The sequence below is a fragment of the Podarcis vaucheri genome (genome assembly GCF_965113315.1).
Source record: "Podarcis vaucheri genome assembly, chromosome: 1".
Taxonomy (NCBI): domain Eukaryota; kingdom Metazoa; phylum Chordata; class Lepidosauria; order Squamata; family Lacertidae; genus Podarcis; species Podarcis vaucheri.
The window spans coordinates 97111631-97131287 of record NC_138759.1 but is presented as its reverse complement, the minus strand read 5'-3'; the positions used below and the strand labels follow the sequence as shown (position 1 = coordinate 97131287).

At 41.3% G+C, this 19657-nt stretch overlaps 1 protein-coding gene across 2 annotated transcripts in view; it reads right to left on the bottom strand.

Moving 5' to 3' along the window:
* Positions 1-885: 885 nt before the first annotated feature.
* The window catches only part of CCDC93 (CCC complex scaffolding subunit CCDC93), a 38921-nt gene continuing 20149 nt past the window's right edge, over positions 886-19657 (bottom strand). For both annotated transcript variants that reach the window (XM_082198398.1, XM_082198399.1), the window contains 12 exons: positions 17264-17380; positions 14701-14763; positions 13717-13790; positions 12498-12579; positions 11121-11192; positions 9692-9763; positions 9275-9383; positions 6531-6613; positions 4042-4079; positions 3388-3472; positions 1877-1990; positions 886-1204 (listed from right to left, as the gene is read on the bottom strand). In XM_082198398.1, the coding sequence (XP_082054524.1) occupies positions 1151-1204; positions 1877-1990; positions 3388-3472; positions 4042-4079; positions 6531-6613; positions 9275-9383; positions 9692-9763; positions 11121-11192; positions 12498-12579; positions 13717-13790; positions 14701-14763; positions 17264-17380 (963 nt within the window). In that variant the 3' untranslated portion in view covers positions 886-1150. The remainder of the gene's footprint in view (positions 1205-1876; positions 1991-3387; positions 3473-4041; positions 4080-6530; positions 6614-9274; positions 9384-9691; positions 9764-11120; positions 11193-12497; positions 12580-13716; positions 13791-14700; positions 14764-17263; positions 17381-19657) is intronic.

The window sequence follows — 19657 nt, the reverse complement described above, 5'->3', positions numbered from 1 at the left end:
CAGTTTTAAGATCAATGCAAAGTTGGCATCAGGCTCTTTAAAATGAGTCTGATAGCTTAGTCAGTATAAAATAACTTAATTGTCAAATATATTTTAAACAACAACAGCATGCAATATATACTTTGGTGACATCAATGCAGACCGAATTTTCAAGCTTTAATCTATTGCCTAGAGGTTCCAGGCTACCTCAAGATCCTAGTCTCTCCAGGAGCAGAGACTGGGAGGTTTTCGTTTTGTTTGTTTTAAATCCATTTACTGGTACAGGAAGAAACATCTGCATCAGCTTGGTTTGAAAACTATGCCTATATCAAGTCCTCCCACCATTACCTGCTGCAGACTCTCAATATCCACACGTATTAAGCTGCTTGTTGGTCAGACAACCCTTCAAAAAGGCATATTACGCAATGTAGGACTATCGTATGAAGAATACAAAGAAACACAGAGATCTATTGTGTGACTAGAAGTGCTGTCTGCTTGTTCAGAGGGAACGTCTGATTCCCTTGCTTGTATTGTTTCGTACCCCACATACACCACCAGCCCATTGCAAAAGGAGCCCTACTGCCAACTTTGGAAGCAGGGGCGCTTGGATTCAGTAAAGGCATTTGCACTTTTTTCAGCCCATTTACCTCTGCAGTCTTCAGCTAGCACACGTGTTGTTTCTAGAGTGAACTTTAGGATTTAGAAAATTCTAAAAGAGCTATCAGGTTCTGTCATTTGTGCTGAAGGTTTCTATGCTTTGGGCAGAATTTCAGATGCCAATGTTGTAGCTTGTCAGAGAAATGGGCAAAACATCAATATCTGCACTCATCCCTGTTAGTGAAGAAGTTTTTTTTATCATGAATAGAAGAAGAAAAAAGCTTAGAAAGCAAGTTGTCAGCCAACAAATTTGGAGCTTTTGATTTATACATATTTATTGTTTAACACATAATATATGTTTTCTAGTGCACATGAAATCTTAACTAGTGCAAAGGTAAATCATTTACAAAACAGTGTCACTTTACTGTCTATGTGTGTGCATATATAAAAAGACAAATAATACTTCTGAACTGCTATACTGCATTAAATCTCAAAAAGGAATACATCTAGTCATTGGGCTGGATCAGAATGAAAATGAATTCAATCATATAAATGAATTGCTGTCTGAAGTTCTTCAAGAACACTTGTCTTTCAGCTTGGATAAAAGCATTTCATTTTTGCGGCATTCCTGTTGATAAACAAAGAGAAGGAAGATTTAAAATATTAAACAAGACATGTCAGTTAAATGATGATACTAACAGTGCAAACCTGCATGGCTACAAAGAAGCAAGGGTAATTAAATTCAATGGGTCTTATTTCCAACTAAACATATAGGATTACAGCCCAAATCAGCTGTCTGTCTTTTAACACATGCTGTAGGTAATACGGAAGGCAAGGCAGGTGGAATTTACTGTTAAAGTGAAAAGGTGCTGGATGAGACTGGTCCGTATGAATTATGCTGGAAAATAAGAATATCTGAAAAAAACAGACGAATGCATCTGATTGTTCTTAGCCTTCTGCTACCAACTATATTACCTAGAATCATTCACACCAGCCCTTCTGAACCTCATGCCCTCTGTGTTTAGGACTAACTCTTCAGCCCTGTGGCTAACAGAGATTATGTGAGTTGTAGCACCAAACATCTGCAGGGTACCAGGTTGTGAACAGCTAATCTGCATTCTGCCCACAAACATACAGCGCTAGACGACTGGGGGGGGGACACTGTGGCATCACAAAGTAGCGCTGAATCAGTGTGTGTGTTATTAAGCCACAATGTCATGGTCAGAGCTTTTGAGACAAAGTATCTCTGTGCGCGTGTTTTCTCTCTCTCTCTTCCCCCAACCACCACTGTCCCATTTACCTCTTTAAATTCTTTGACCGTTTTGAAGTAGAGTCTTTGTTTCTCCAGTAGCTCCAGATATTCGTCATTTAGCTGGTCCCTTCTCATTTTGTTTTCTTGCTTTTTCTTTTCCATCTGTTGGTAACAAGGGGAAAGTATTATGGTACCTTGGAACGTGCAAGACCAAAAACGAAATCCTCCAGCATTTCCGCCCCCTTTTTTCTTAAAAAAACCAAAACACCAGATAAACAAAAAGTGCTCCCTGCATCTGCACTTGTTCCAACAATAGAAACATTTGGTAGTTTACAACTAGGAAAGAGCAGAAATATAGCAAAGGATTAAAAAGTGAAATCACTATGAAACCTTTAGTGCCACAAGTCTTGTGGTGAAGTTTTTCCAACACCCCTTTGCTTAAAATCTCAAAAGTAAGGTAACTCATGAGGCCCCACCTTCATGGTTTGCATTCATAAATGAAAATCATGACCAAGTAAAAATTTGCCTTTCTGCTCATGGGATGTTTCTTTCCTACACTACCTTGTTCAAGGATACCTGCATTGTGGTTTCAACAGGTGTACTGACTCCCTACGGGACAACCTACTGTATATGGCCCACACTGGTGCTTTGTGCTAGAAGTGCTCGTCTCACCCCAATGGGATGAGTTTAAAAAATGGCAAGCAGGAAGGAAACACCTTCTACTTTGTTGAGTGAGAGTGGCTGTAGCAAAGAAGCTTGTTGGGTTTTTTAAAAAAGGTTCAGCATTTTCCACAGGAGAACATCTACAAGGGGTCCTTTCAATGCAGAGATAGCAAGAAGATCAAACTTCCCTTGGGTTTATTTTTCCTTTTGCTATGCCATCCATTAGACTAGAGAAACTTTATAAGCTTGACTAATTAATTTAAATCCAAGTTTAATCTTTAGTCGGAGATGCTCTGTGGCTCAGACATTGAACTGCCTTTGCCAGAGTCAAGCCAGTTATCAAGTGCAGTAGTACTGCCTACCCTAAATAATAGTGACTTTCCTACACCTTAGGTTATCCCTTGTCCTATTCAGCACATCTTAGTTACAAATCATTAAATCTAAAAACTGAGAATGGCCATTTATTTGAAAGAAGGATCTCTGTGAATGAAAGAAAAGGGAGTAATTTAAAGAATAATGCAAGGGAATTTTGGCAGATATGTGATCTGGGATAAGAACTGTGCACGTGTTTTAACGGGTGAAGGCTGCATGATGGAGGAACACAACACACACTTGATTATGTTCCAAGGCAATTGCTTTCAGGACCAAGTCTATGAATCCAAATCATTTCCATTGTGCTTGGCATAGAGATGCATCTTCAACCTGTGTGTTCTATTTCAATTGCTAGAATGTTGCAGTATGCTCACAGGGTAATAATGAGCATATCGTAGCAGCGCAGGAATGAAAGCATATTCCAGATGTTCTGTAGGTTTGTATTTCATTGCACAAATCATAAAGGTTATATTGAGGTCTAAGAAGAAACACCACCAAAACTTATGTGAAAATAATAAACTAACCTTCATTCGATTCTGTTTAATTCCTTCTACGATTTGTTCCATTTGCCGCAGAAACTGGTCTCGAGCACCAGAAGAAGCCATGGCTCTGAAAGGAGAATGGGGTGCACATGGCACGAGGGCATTAGACAAAGGAGAATGGGTACCAAAGTCACTTGAGGAAAGAGTGAGAGTCCACGCAATATGTCTGCAGCCTAAATGGTAAATCATGGAAGTCAAACTTTGCTTGCAGTTGACAGAAAAGACAAACTTGGCCTCTTTGGATCCAGTGATGCTTATTCAATTCCCACGGATTTTGACAGAATTCTTAGGGCTAGCCTATTCAAGTGTGCCTTTGTCTGACAAAAGAAATAATAATTTAGGACTGTTTTCTATATTTCCCCTTCAAAAACAAGAAACAGCATACTGTCATAGTTTCAGAGAAAAGGCACTGAAACAAGTATTACATGAACTATTTAGGAGCATAATGTGACATGCATAATTTCGTGAATGGGATACATGACTTAATTTTTTTTCTTAAGACCATTGAAACTTCTGGAAAGATTGTAAAGACATGTGACTGTTTCTTTAAATCAAGGGCTGGTCATCGTAAGGGAGGTGAAATGGCCAAGCTGTGTTAGTAAAGGCTGTACCCACAAAAAAGAAAGGACTACTTACTGCTGGAAGTTGTCATGAATTGAATTCAACAAGTTAACCTGAGAAAGACAAACACAAGGATGCATTTTTATGCAAAGTTTTCCATTTAAAAAAGCAAATGCCTTTTAAGCAATAGGGCTGGTTCAGAAAATGATGCGGCTTGGCTAATGCATGATCATACAGGCTTTGCTGCACTAAATTACTTGATTTGCAGTTTAATGTGTGTGAACCAACTCGTTCAAAAACATTGAATCTGAGGCCTCACTGGGTTACCACAAATTTCTTATTGTATTCACACATACTTTCAGACATGAAGTAATGAACATGCATTTAATGAACCAGTAATATGTTACCCTAAGAACAGTACTTGAAATACAACAGTGTGAGGGTATTCAGAGCATTACACACAAACATGTGTTGGTAGGGAATTTAGATGACTTCAGACAAATTATGTGCCTATTAACTTTTATCTTTTCAGGAGCATATATTCAATGTTTTGTGCTCCTCACAGCTAGGATATGTGTTCAAATAAATATTGGACTGCTGCTATCCTATTTATCAAAACATTATCAAAGCCATCTCATAAGAAATTGAAGCACCATGTACAAAGGGATATGCAACCACAGAGTTACAAAACCCCAGTGAATTCTGGGCAGCAATGACTGTACTCTTGATTTTGTGTTTTGCCACACACCCCATGGCATCCGCTATTTGAAAAAGGGTGACAACCCTGGACTAAGCTGTAGACAAAACTTCTCCTTGCCTCACAGAGTGCTATTGCACATTTTTTGCTCCACTAGCATTTTCCTTGCCTTGCATTAGCTGCTGAAAAGAACACAATCGGTTTCCTATTTGTGCAGCATAACAATGCAAACCACAGCAGGTCTTCCAAGAAACCATGGGTCTCCCCCTCCACCCCGCCCCTTTATAAATAACACTTGACACGAGACAACACATTGCCAAATTCAACAGGGCAATCAATCACATGCTTCACTTTATTCAAAGCAAAACCCTGCAGAACTGCTGCCTGTCAGAAGAATCAAAATCAGGATAGATGGACCAATTGTCTCAAGTCAGTTTGAAGGAAGGTTCATAATGTATTGACCTCTTTTTAGCAAAAGCCTTGAAGCAGTTGCATTCTGACACGATTACCTGAGGAGGCCCGCATTAGAATCCACTGCTTGATTTAATCCATGCACTTCAGACCAGCCCCCTATAATCAATCTCTGTGACCTCCATCCTCACTGAATTCTCCTCAGCTCATCCCATACCATTAATTAGGATCTGCTGGCCTTCTTGTAGGGCTGAAGCAGGAAATGGGAAAATCCTCTTTGGCTAGGAGAATCCCATTCAGGAGTCAACCTGGGGTTATTTTTATTTATTTGACAAGATTTATGTACAAAAAAAATTGTAAGTGGGTTACAGGAATATGGCTTCCTTGTCCATGCATTCACACAAAAGCACACACATTCCTCCAGTTCACTTGTTTTTCTCCATGTTTGCTTTAGCCTGTGAAGACCACAACTTTTTGTGTAATCAGGCGTCAATAAGCAAATTTAGCAGAATCTAGCTGGCCCACAATTCCATGACATCTCAATTCACCATTGGGGACAGAGGAAGCTGCCTTAGAGTCAGACTACTACAGTCAGACAATTGGTCTATCCAGCTCAGTATGGTCACCAACTGGCAGGGGGCTCTCTAGGACTGTAGGCAGGGTTTTCTCTCTGCCCTTCCTGGTGATGTTAGGAGGGACTGAGCTGCTGCATTCTGTGATCTTCTGCATGCAGAGCACATGCTCGATACCACTGAGCTCTTGATACACAGTCAGGCAGTATTTTATCAATTTAACACTTGGCATTTTAAAAGACGACTTTTAAAATAACTACATTCTCAGCGCTGTCATAATCACGTCAAGGAAAGGAAAAGATAATGAATATTTTAACTGCACATCGGTTATAGAAATAATGCCTCTCATTAAGAGGCATCTCTGAATTTATGTCTGGTTTCGCACTCATCAGTGGAGGGTGAGAGTAATATAATTACACCTTGCCATTTAAATTTTTGGCAAGAACTCCTATGTGGAGGAGGCAGAGGAGACATTCTACCCACGCTGAGTTACATTAGAACTAATTAATGCTATATGGCACACAAAAGCATTGTGCAATTCTTAAAAAATAATAATCCTGTGAAGTGATGTCTCCCACTAATGATTTCCCCCCACTAAGAACCTGCTGGGGGAAGAACCTGCTGCCCTCCAGATGTCGTTGGACTCCAATTCCCATCAACCCCAGCCATCATGGCTAGTGGTCAGGGGAGATGGGACCTGTAGTCCAGCGCCATGGGTTCCCCATCCACTCCTGCCTTAAGGAAAAACCTTTTACAGAACAGACAGAAGAAACCAAACAGGAACCCAAATATATTCACCATAGTTCCCCTTATTGCAAAAAATAACGGCTTATACTGCGGGTGGGGCTTTGTGGTCAGCTAGAACATCTGATCAAGCAGCTTACCTCTTTTTCCAAATACACCTTCTTATCATCCAGTGTGTTGTAGAGGGTAAAGAACTGCTTCGTTTCTTTGTGTGTTGCCGAAACTGCAAACGAAGGGAAGATTCTTATAGCGTGATCCCAGACATGCCTTCTTAAGTAAGTACAAGAGAGTCCAGTAAGACTTACTCTGGTTAAGTGAGTATAAGGTTGCAGCCTTAGGTTGCACTCCTAAACACAAGCTTCTGGAGAAGAAGCCCCAGTGTCACCTGCACTCAAAATTGGGTGACTGAGAAAGCTGGCTTTCATGATAATTTTTAACTTAAATAAGTTAACAGTGCACAACATGAAAGGTGTACAACGTTAAAGGTTAAAAGGTGAACCTGCTGTCATATGTAAGGCTTGTTCTCCACCTATTAAGGAGCAGAATCTCTCCATGGCTCCTATTAGCTCTGAAGGAAGAAATGTAAAGGCCTGAAAGCTAACAGAAGGATAAGACTTCCATTTGTGCACAGTAGCTTTCTCACACCCTTCCCTACACACCATACTCCCCTTCCTGTAAAACCACCCCCAAAACCCAGGGGACCTCCTGAGCTGCCATTTCATGGAAAAAACAACTGTCTCAAACATCCTCCAAGGGTAGGGAAACCCTTTAGGACTCCTCCATGAGCCTATTTGGATCCCAGCCAAAACCTGGAAATACAATTTTGCAAACATTCTTTTCAACTTTTCAACATTGTCATAGAAATCCAAGGAGGGAAAAAACACACTCCCAAGTACTCAGCCAACCTATAAAAGGCTGGCAATATATCTTAACATAAAACCAACATTCTGTGAATTGTAGCTCACATAAATTTATTGGGAGTGACAGTATTTCAGCTTGTAAAGCAAAAAGGGTTATTCTAAATGATTTGCAATGCTCATTTAGCGTAGATCAGGCAGGCAAAAGGTAGAATTCTCCTAAATCATCAATTCACTACATTAAGTGTGGCTGGGACAGTGATACAACGATGGTTCCGGGAGCGGTAAAACCCATATATTATTTTGCTTTGGCTGCTGATAAAGCTTCAGTGCGCGTGCATGTATGTGCACCCCCCAACAGATGTTTTGGAGAAAGGCCAATGAGAAATGACATTGCAGATGAGTACCCTATTCCGGGAAAAATTCAGAAGTATAATAAGCAGCCATAGAAACCACTTGTTCAATATAAAAGATCACATTGCTAATTTTGACGAGCACAAATTTGACATCCCTGTAACTATAAGAACTAGACATCTGTTTTTACAGAGACAATTAAAAACCCCTCACCATGGTTTGAGCAATTTTGGGGGGAGGTGGGTGGGATACAACAATCACAACATGTTCCATATGGCAAGAAATTGCCTACCTCTGGGAGTAAGAAATTCAAGCCCTTGAATTATCTACAATCTGAGTCAAATTGTCAAATGCCCATGTGGGCTTGCTTACCAGTGGACCCCCCTAACCTTAACCTATCCCCCAAAGAGGGTGCAGCAGGTAGACATGTCCTGCCCTGCAGATTTCACCTACTGTAAAGGAACACTTTCCCCACGATCTCTGGAAATGGCAGAGAGCCAGGCATACATAGAGGATCCAGAGCAGAAAGTTCCATTAAGGGAGGTATGTGGAAAAAACTAAGTGAACAACTGGGGCAGACAGAAAATGAGGGCCAAGGGCAATAGGAGGAGTTTACCTCTGGGTACCAGAAAACGACAGGTTCCTATGGAACGCAGTACCTCTGATTTTCTTCTTCTGTCACCTTTGTCTTTCCCCCCTCGTTTTTTTGGACAGCCCACCCCATTTCTCCAAGAACAAAGAATTTCACCAGAGGACGAGCATTTGGGAAACAAGCAGGCTTTCGTTGGTGGACTCGTAATCTGGTGAACCGGGTTCGCATCCCCGCTCCTCCACATGCATCTGCTGGGTGAACTTGGGCTAATCGCACTTCTCTGAAGTATCTCAGCCTCACTCACCTCACAGAGTGTTAGTTGTGGGGGAGGCAGCGAAAGGAGATTGTGAGCCACTTTGAGACTCCTTAGGGTAGTGATAAAGCAGGATATCAAATCCAAACTCCTCCTCCTCCTCTTCTTCCTTAGGCTTACTTAAACCCCTAGCCAGTGCTCCATGAGCAGAAGAGCTGTTGCTGCTGAAGGGGTTTCCACTGAAGTAGTCAGCCACTAAGAAGCAGATGAAGACTAGTTTGCAGCAACCGCGTTACAAGTGCACTGGGATCATGGGCCTGGAGAAGGCTTCCTCACCTTGCACTGCATGCGTATGTACGAGCGTGCACCTATTTGTGTGCATGCACAGGCCCCACACACATTGTTTCTGAAGTGGAAGAACAGCAGGGATTGGAAACAAATATGAATGCTGTACATCACACATATTAACTGGTGTATTAGTGGGGAGGGCAGCCCTGACGTACCCATTGCATGTAGTGAGTTGGTTGTTGCTATTGCTTTTCCCCCTGCCTAGTGACGTAAGGAACAGTGTCTTAATATATAGACTGTGGAACTAAGTGGCAGAACCAGCTACGAACATTCAAGAACCTACCCCCAAAGCGCCAAATCTTTGGCTCTGAGGGCATTTTAAAATCCATGTTTTGGAAAAACCCTGCCTGTCTGCGAAGGCGTACGATGTGAATGTCAAACAGCCAGTGATACAACAACATTAAACAAGAAGTGGTTGCCATGCTCCATAGGTTTATAGTGCTTAGCTGTGAGGAATGCATTTCTGCCTGATATACGTACCCTGCCCGTAAAGTTCAATAAATCTTTTCTGGTACTGTGTTAACTCAGCTCTGCTGGGAACCTCATCAATCTTGCGTTGTAAAATTGCTATTTCTCTGTTTCGTCGGGCCTGAGGGGAGTTGAAAACAATATACAAAACAAAAACTGTGACTAGGTTTCTAAAAAACAAACTGACATTTAGAAACAACCTGATAACGGAATCAATTGCTGCCATGTGGACCCCCTGCCCTCTTGGCTCCACTGCGAAAGGTGACGTTTTCCAAATAATTACCCCAAACTGGTATTTCCAACTTTTAAAACATCCATTAAAGAATCCGGGAGTCTCGCGTGAACCAGAAATTTACATTGCACAGGACAGGAACACATTTAGCAAATACATCTGCCAACCCAGCTAGACTTACGGTTTGGAAAACTCACCAGAAGCAGTCTGATCTTCTGCAGCTTCTCTCTCTCGGTTTTGTACTGCTGGTCTATAATTTTAGCGGGTTCCTAACATTGGAGACATAAAATAAAACTGATTTCCAGCTGACCAAATTCAGTCAAGACTATGATTTGTCACTTATTGATACCGGGCCCAGGGTTTATACTGGTTCTGCAGCAAAGTTAAAAACATACCGAGGGGAAGGGGTTCAAGAAAGCTATGTTCTGTCACATTTTACTGGATCCAACCAAACATGTTAACTTGTGCAACTACATATATAGCGTATTCACCTAAAAGCAAGCTGCCCAGAGCAGCAGAAGAACATCCCCCATCACGAGTCCATCCTGGGTAAAGTTGAATCTGTTCGGGCTCTGCTTGTTGTACAGCTGTTAAAAACGCACACTAGCAGGTGGAAGGACAGTGGGGTTTGGAGAAACACACCAGTCAGAGTATCAGAAGACTATTCAACATAGTCCTCCTTGTGGAGAATAAAATCCTGGGTAAGCTATCCTGGAGTTCTGATTTGCTCCAGGAAAGCTCAAAGTATCTTTTTGTTCATTTATTTGGACATTCAGTAATGAGCTACAAGTTTACAGACGGCTTGCTTTTTCCTGTTTAATACTAACCCCAGTTTGCCATGGCATCCGAATCGGCAGACCATGGTTAAGGCTTGTCCTCCAAACCAGAAATTAGAAGCCAAGGTCTGAAGTGGGTTTTTCTTGGAGTGCAAGAACTCTGCAGTTTGATTTGGACACTACAACTGACTATGATTAGTGCAAAACAAAAGAGAAGTTTTCTGGAAGAGAGGATGGACTGCAAGGTTTCAAGAACCATCTGAATTGAGCAATCTTCTTGAAGGTGGAGTCCAAACTCAAGCCTCATGTACTTTTAAATTGGGCAACAATTTAGAGGTCCTCTAATGGAAAACACCTGCATGCCACATCCATTGTTAAATGTCCGCCATGTGTCCTGATGTTTCTTTTATTAAAATACACAGGCAAACAGAATCAGATTTGCTATTCAGTGTACATAAAAGAACAAACTACCCCCCTCCAAAAAATACACACACTTTTGGGAACTGACTGTGTTCCAGTGTTCCAAGTCCCAATTCTTGTGTATAAGAAATTGCCTTCGATAAGAAAGACATGAGTTCAAATATATAAAGTTTTGTTAAAGTGAAATGAAGTGTTCATTTTAAGTAACCAGAGAAAGTGAATCACATCAAAAGACACAGACACACACACACACACGTTAGCACCTTTAATTAACAGACTGGCAAAACAAAAAATTCAGGCAGCATTCCAAATGAGGGCAAACACTTCTAAATGGAGCAAAGGGACCGCAAGCATTTTAAAATTCTTAAAAAATATATGTGGGAAGAAGATTCCAAAGCTCAGTAAGAATGCTTAAATATTTTCTGTTTACCTTCTCTTCTCCATTTTCAGCTGCTTCTGTTTTCAAACTTTCAATGTTTTGCTGGAGGCGTGCCATCTCTTCCTAGAACAGCAAGAAAATAATAATTGTTTCTTTTCATTAGCAATCAACGTGTGCTCTTTATGGAAACAGAAGCCAGAGACAGTGTTTTCTTTTCGTAAAATATGCATCAGAAAGAGCCCAAAAACGTATAGACATTCTGTGCTTAGGGCTCCAGAGGAGGTGAATGTTCTGCATTATGTAAAGTAGCACACTCTATTGTCAAGGGGGTGGGGGAGAGAGAGGGGAAAACACACAGTCTGACTCTTATGCAAATGAACCCAAGTCAGAAGGGCAAGGGAATAAGTTCGAGTTTTTTTAAAAAAATCAAAATACAAGCACCACCATGACTACAGCATCTTGCACAAGCCCTACTGTCCCTAACCATTTCGAAAGCGCTTTTGCAGAAGCAACACTGAGCACACTGCATCCCATAATGAAAATAGCCACCCCAAAATATTAAGTTACAGGGGTTTAAAATTCAATTTGTATTCTTGCCCCTTTCCATTTCTTTCCTCCTTTCTCATACAATTTACATATTTTATAACTCCTGATATTGATCACTTTTTCAAGGTACCTCGCAACAACCACTGATTATGGTTTCAGTCCAATTCATGCATTACCTTGGCACCTAGGTGGTGGGAGCTCCACACAGCAATCTTAACAGATGTCAGTGTTAAGACACTGCAATGTTCATAGGTTCCCACTGCACACGTCCACCTGGGAACTGTGGAATGGGAACCAGCCAGGTGACCAAGGCAAATGGATTTTTTTTTTTTTAAAAAAAGATTATATTCTGCTTTACTACAAGGTACCCAACAGCGGCTTAGCTAGACATCTGGGGCATCACATGCGCCCTGCACCTGGGGGCGGGGTGAGCTGGGGCCTCAGCTGTAGGGCAGCTGAGCCTGAGGGGGAGGCGGTTGGCAGATGCCAGCCCCACGCTGCTGTTTCGGGCAGCAGGGAGCCTGCAGGCACCCGAGCCACTGCGTCACTCCCAGGAGACATGTGGCTCAGGTGCACTGTAGGCCACGCCCCGTGGTAAGTGTGGGCTCCCCTCCCATGATGTGGTGTTTAGTGCGTCCCCCACTACACCTCTGGTCCTCATGTTGACACGGAGCCCATAACCACATGGAAGTAGTTTTTCCAGTTACTGCGTTGCAAAAGCATTCCTAAGCAACAGGAATTAGTAAACATGGTCCATACATGTATTCTGCTGCATATACAAAGAAGCACAGGAGTACATCTGGATTATGGATCCTCAATCTGGATCCTCAAAAAGAATTGTGTGCAGGCACTGACTTGGAATGAAGCATCTAAAAAACTTACTCTGCAATGTGCTCTAAATTCTTGCTCTTGGCTTTTGAGGTTCTCATTCATTGCCACCAGTGCCCGAAGCTTCTGCAATACACTAAATTAAAACAACAACAACAACACATTATTTATTCTCGAGCATTTAGAGACATTTATTCTAAGAAAAATGAAGCATTGGGGAGTGGGGAAAACAAAATATCTTAAAGAAGCTATTTAGGGCAGCAACAGAGCTGAATAAAACAGAAAGGTAGAATCTCACAAAAGAAACGTTCTCCTATATTGCTGCTCACAGTTTGGATGACTCCATTATTAATCGAGTGCACCTGTTTCTCATGGGTTAATTTTGAAAAAAAAGAGAGACCGGCAAATCTTAGGGTCTTCCAGTTTGAATATATACCATTTTCATGGAAGGATACAATGGACAGGATTCAATCAAACTTAAACATTTCTTAATACCCACTGATTTAAAAGGCAGAAACATTTTTATACTGCTCATCATAATCAAAAATTCCAGCTCATTACAGAATCTACATAAAAGCCAGTACATTAAAACAATAAAACACACAGGTGGATTTCAGTGTTGCACTAAGGAGATCGTTCTGCCGGTGCAAGCATTGCTACTTGCTCTCTCTTCCAGTACACTGCTGGGAGTAAGGCCTATTGAACCTAATGAGGCTTACTTCCAAGTAGACCTGCACAGGACTGTGATGCTAAGTCTCCCATCTGGAAAAAAATACGCTGACTTTCCTTAATAGGGTTATTTTAAGGCTCAGTGAGCAAACAGTAATTCTTAAAATAACCTTTTTTGATGCTGGGTGTTTTTCAACATTCAAGAAGTGCCAGATGTTTTCCCCAGCCCCTAATCCTTGAAAATCAATGCAAGTCTTAAGTTGAAAATGATGTTTAACCATCATTTTGCAGTGACTGCACCATGTCAAGAATTAACGTGAGACTTCAACCAGCCCTGACTGTTGGTTGGGCTGATTAGAGTTGTAGCCAAAACCATACAGGGTCACCAAGCTGAGGAAGGCTGACAGAGTTTCCAGCATAAAGAACATTCTGCCATGAAAGGAAACATTTGGACTAGAATGTGTGTGTATGTGCGCGTGTGCACACACACACAATATAAACTATAGATACAAAAACCCCACCACCACCAACAGGGACTACTGCTGAATTAACACAATTCATTGCAAAGGGGACAGGGAAGGATGGAGAGGAACTGGACACATACTTTGAATCTGCTTGGGATTCCACTGTTTCTAAGGCTGCCAGCTCCTTGTCCAATTTTTCACTGTGATTCTTAACCTAAAGGATTGGAATTAATAACACATGGTGTGAAAATGTAATAAAAACCAATTTAACCAAAAAACAAAGCTTTAAGCAAAGCCCTCTAAGAATGATAGGGTTCTGTTTAAAACTCTGGCAAGCTCTACCTATTTTTCCCTCAAATAGCATGACCAGTTGTTCTCATAAAGGCACCAGGAGTAGCTCACAGGGCCCTTGACCGTCACAATTGGATGTAACCCTTGGCATTAGTGTTGAGATGTGAGCCTAGGCTCGGTACAGTTCTGCTGTACCAGCGCTGTCTCCTCCAGCTGCCTACAGAGGTGAGTACTGGATTGCACACTTGCCTACCAGGATAGTGCATGGTCCCCTCTCATACCAACTTGTACAGGATTTGTTAAGGTCTCCCCCCTTTTTTTTGGCAAGGGATAAAACACTGGTACATCTTGTGCACAAGTTTCTTTCATCTTTCCTATTTCTTGCTGCAGTATCATTACAAGACAAAAGTCAATATGGCATTATGCTTGTCTGGGACAGATTTGGATAACCAGCAGGAGGCAGCTTTTACTAACATAGCAGAACCTTCCCTAACAAGCAACAATGGAAAATGTGATATTCCGGGCTGCCTCTTACTCTTATTTGCATAGGTGCGGGTGCACATTGTTACAATTATTACAATTACAATTATTCAAGTTCATTTTGGTCCAGGTGGTCAAATGAAGAAGGTGACAGGGCTCCTATGCAACTGAGCAGAAGAATGAATTTCAGCAGGTGTAGCTTGCATTACATCCCGAAATTCTCTTCTACGCAACAATTAAAGATGTAGAGGCCTTGTCCTCTTTTGTCCAACACAGAGTTGACAGAGACCCGTCTAAATAGAAGAGGGGAGTCTAAGTAGAAGAGGGGAGGACAAAGGGAAGAACGAGCTTACCTCATTCAATTTCTTCTTAGCCTCACTACATCCTGCTTGCAGGTCAGCACATTTTGCCTGCAACTGTTTTCAAAAGAAGAACACAGGGGGAAAGTCAAGTTAAGTGATCACCAATCTGGTATTTTAATCAAAGGCAGCAACATTTCCTAACAATTGCATGCCTATACACACATACACACCAAGAAACATGCTGGAACTATACTTAATGGTTCTTCTAATATCTACAGAAGCATTGCTCAGGCTGGATTGTAAAGAAAATTTATAAAAGTAGCAGTGAGAAACCTCAGAAACGAGGCTTTTGCTTATGAAACACCCCATCTGAGAAATAGGTCTATGCAAACCATATACACTGCATGGTGAACTGTAGCTATTCATAATAAAAAGAACAATATTTTACAACCTCTTTACCAAAAACATTTCATGCCCACTTTCCAGATTCATGTTTTATGTCCCGAGGAATCAATTAGCAATGCAGCAGGTGGATAACATTTGTTTTACAATGCCCCAGGCAAATTCTTTAAACCTAAACATGTTGGGCTGAATCAATCTTAATTTTGTGCACCTTTGAGGTTCTTTGCTTGTCCTTGCACTGGGAAATTTATTCCTGTCCTTCTTTCTTCTCTACAGTGCGGTGCTTTGTAAGAGTTTCTGATCACATGGAGGTTTCAAGCAAACATGGGTAGAAGCTCCCTTCAGACTTCCCCCACTCAACACAGGAAAATTTGGAAGAAATAAGGCAGGGCTGGTGTCCACAAGGTGTCAGTGCTTCCAAGATGGATGAAATGTTTCCTGTTTCAGCATTAAGCGTGAACAGGGCCATAATTCTAACTATTTTCTCTTGCAGTATATTATTGTAAGTGTCTCTTATAGCTTCCTTCGGTTGCTTATCCATGGACAGAAAGAAAAAACAAAGGCACTGATTCTCCAGAGGTCTAAACTTACAGTAAATTTCCACTTTGAGAATCTGGAAGGTTTTAGAAGCAAGTAATGTGTGAGAGATAAAGTTCTCTGGACAGCTATCAGCTGAACAAGAACGGAATGTAGCAGTTCCAGGATACCCTTTTTTTTGGATCAAAACATCTGGATTTAGAAGAACAACAACAGATGAATTATACTGTGGGAGGAACTCTATTTACAGAATGCTCCACTGGAGGAAATTTGTGCATGAGATAGGCCTTTTTTGCTGGCTTTCACTTCCTGCAACAGGCCTGTACCCTCCAAAAACTGTTCTGGGCTTCAGGGGACTCTCGTCAACAATATGGAAGGTGGCACTTGGGACAGTTGGTGGAAATCAAGTGAAAATCATCCCCCCACCCTTCTTTGGTGGGAACCTTTACTGGATCGTAGCTGACACCGCAGTTCATCTTTAAATAAAATTCACTGACATGATGCACAAATATTGGAAAAGCATCAGGAAATATAACTCAGGAGAACACGTATATTAGAAAAAAACAGGTTGATTCTAGGAAACTGTATTCTATTTGGCTTCCTTAAAGTACAAAAGGGAGTGGGGAGGAATGGCAGATAGAACGGAACAGAAGGCAATTAAATCAGCGAATCCGCAAAGATTTTGACAGGCAAAACAATAATGTTAGCAGCAGCCAAGTGAGCACCAATGTAATGTTTACAGGAGCTAAGGACTGGATAGCTCAGTTGGTAAGAGCATGCTGCCACCAAATTCTCAGGTTCAATCCCCACATGGGACAGTTGCATATTCCTGCACTGCAGGGGGTTGGACTAGAGCAGCCTTTCTCAACCTGTGGGTCCCCAGATGTTGTTGAACTACAACTTCCATCACCCCTAGCTAGCAAGGCCAGAGCTCAGGGATGATGGGAGTTGTAGTTCAACAACATCTGGGGACCCACGGGTTGAGAACCGCTGGACTAGAGAATCCTGATGGTCCCCCTTCCAACTTTTTTGATTCTATGATTTGTGGACCTTCCAGCATTTGGAAAAGAAAAAGAAAAAGAATCACAACTCATTTGAAAGATTCTGTTAACGATGCAATTCTGTGCAGCTTTAAATGCCAACTATTTTTATTTATTTATTTCAGCAATTTATAGTACACTTAATCACGGTTGTCTCTGAGCAGTGTGCAGGAGTTCCAGTACAATACAGTAAGTCTAAAATGAGTTAAAACTATAATATCAGAATGTAATTTTTAAAACCTGCTGGAATTAAGAATCCCTAGTAGGCACTGGGAGTAGAACAGGGAGGGCACCTGTCTGACCTCAACATTTGATATTCTGACAGTGGAGAATTTAAATGCTGCCTTTGCCTGTACATAAACACAGCTCACAGCTTTAATTCGTAATTGCTGGCAGTCAGTAAGCACCTGTTGCTTCCGTAGAGACAATCAAGGAAAGTGTGCAAACTTATGTACAAACCCTACAACTTATGTGCAAAAAATCCACGTAACCAATGCTTATTAAGACCCAGGTTACTCATATTGTAATTCTCCTAAATGGATGCTGAAGTTATAATCTTCTCCATAAGTGCAGAGTGGCAAAGTGGTTTACAAACCCTCAAAATAAGGGAACAACAACAACAAATCCCCACATACTTCATCCAGCTGCTTGGTTTTCTGTAAGATCTGTTTGTTTAAAGATGCCACCTTCCTTCTGTGCTGCTGGGCAGCTCCAAGTCTCTCTGGACGCTCCTCTGCAGAAAGTCCTGATTGCTAGAAAAAGATGGGGCGGGGAGAGGACACAATGAATGGAACACCCCCTCAGCACTTTGTCAGACGCACAGGAATCATTACTTGCCTAATCTGTGCATTAAGACTGCTCCATAAACCACTGGGCAGCCGCATACAAGTGTGCAGAGGTCTGGATGCTTGCATGTCCTGCATTACAGGGAGTAAGCAAGTGTGGAAGTTGGCAGAGCTCTTCTGGAGGCAGAAATGTGAGGGGAACTGGGCATGTTCCACTTTGACCCGCAAGGCTGACTCAACACATTTCCTCCATCCTAGAAAGAGATACGGTGCTGGGAGCAAAGGGCAGGTGGATAATACTGTTAAAATTCAACAGCACATCATTATATGGGGATGGGGTGAGAATTCGCAGCATTACTTTGAATTTCAGAACCAACTTCCCAGGACTGGACTGCAATGTTAAGTGTACTTAAGCCCCATTGAAACCAATGGGGCTGACTCTGTAGTGGGCGCTTACCGACGCCGAGCACCATGCCAAGTTTCCTACCTCTTTGTCTCTCACCCTCTTCATAACTGGGAGCAATGTTCGCCCGGCACTGGGAATCTCCCCTGCCACTGATTGCCACTAGACTGACTTCAAAGTAAACACAGATAGACTATGCTGCAAGACTAATTCTCCCCGCACACATAAATTGACTGGAATTTAATTACTGTATTTAGCTGCTACCTCATTCTGTGTTTTATGTTCATGGAAAAATACAACAAATGTGGAAGGCAGCAATCAAGATCATTTTGATCATGATTAATATGATTATGATTATTCTTTCTGTAATGCTCCTTCACCCGCAGGAGTCCAGAGCAGTCTGGTATGGTAAAAGGTAAAGGTAAAGGACCCTTGGACGGTTAAGTCCAGTCAGTAAAATACAACAGTTATCCATTTAAAAATAACAACAACTTTTTTGCAGTTTTTGCTGCAAGCCACTGCTCCGTGATTTATTTTTCCTTTGTACTCATAAAAAACATTCTGTTGAAAGAAGGATATAACATCTGACCTGTTAAAACAAAGTTTTGAACAATATCATCTATTTGTGCTATTTACGAACTGAAACATGAGGTATAGCAAGTAGGGCTATGGAAGACATATGTTATAACACAACTGAAGCTTCTTGGCTCTTACTTGAAATTGAAGTCCAAAAGGTTTCTACTAAAGTAATTTATTTTCAAAACCACACTAGACGTGTAGCGGTTTTAAGTGAGAGCCGACACATTCTGTTATCTTCAGATCATAAACATTTAGTTGAAAATTCTCTTGCATACTACAAAATTGCATTCACAGATGGATGGCAAAACCCAGGAATTGTTTTTAAATTTGTCAATTAAAACATTCAGCAGTTGCTACGAACACCCACCTAAGTTCTTTTAAACTTGCCATTCATTTGTCAACTGAAGAGAAAAAGTAGCAGATCAACGAGGTGCCAGAAAATAGAAACAAAGTTATCTCTATTTCAGAAAAATAAGCATTTTAATTTTATTTTTTAAACTTATATACCACCCTTCATCTGAAGATCTCAGGGTGGACATTTATTTCCAAAATGGAAAAAAGACTATTTAATTTTTGTGGGAGCAGGTGGTTCTGCACTTTGTAAGGTACTTTATGTGCAAGGCACTTGACCCCCTGCCCTTATTTGCTCTCACAACTGTTCAACAACATCCCCATGCATGAAACTCTTTCCATTCCCATAACACTGTTAAAGTTAACACAGTTAACTTATTAGTTATATACTGTCAAAAAGAATCCCAAAAGGAGCCCCCAAGTAGTTGGTATATTTAAATCAGGGGAAATAGCCAAGATGAGAATGGTAAAGCACTTTGAACATTTTAAAACTGCTACCAAAGTTAGAAACTATATTCTTTTCCCTAAGAGCCTCTCGATTCAGGCACAGATTCCAGATTCTAAGCCTAAACACTGCAACTGCATAATTCCCTCTCAATTCATGCAAGACTATGTGCATCTTTCTCCTTTTCCTCCCAAACACATCACTCATCTCTTTAGACCCAAGTACAACCAGGAAAGCCTGACCTTCCTGAATTTAAGACGTAATTAAGTGTCTGCTCTATAGTAACCACTAAACTCAAGGGCACACAAACACCCACCATTCCTTTAAGCAATCTTCATTGTGCACTGACAGGAAATCTATTATAAAAGCCCAAAATAGCCAAGCCAGATTTTCAAAAAAACCTACAACTAGCAGAAAGGTAAGAGGAACGGGCTGAGGAAATAGATAAAGAGGAAGAAATCAGGAT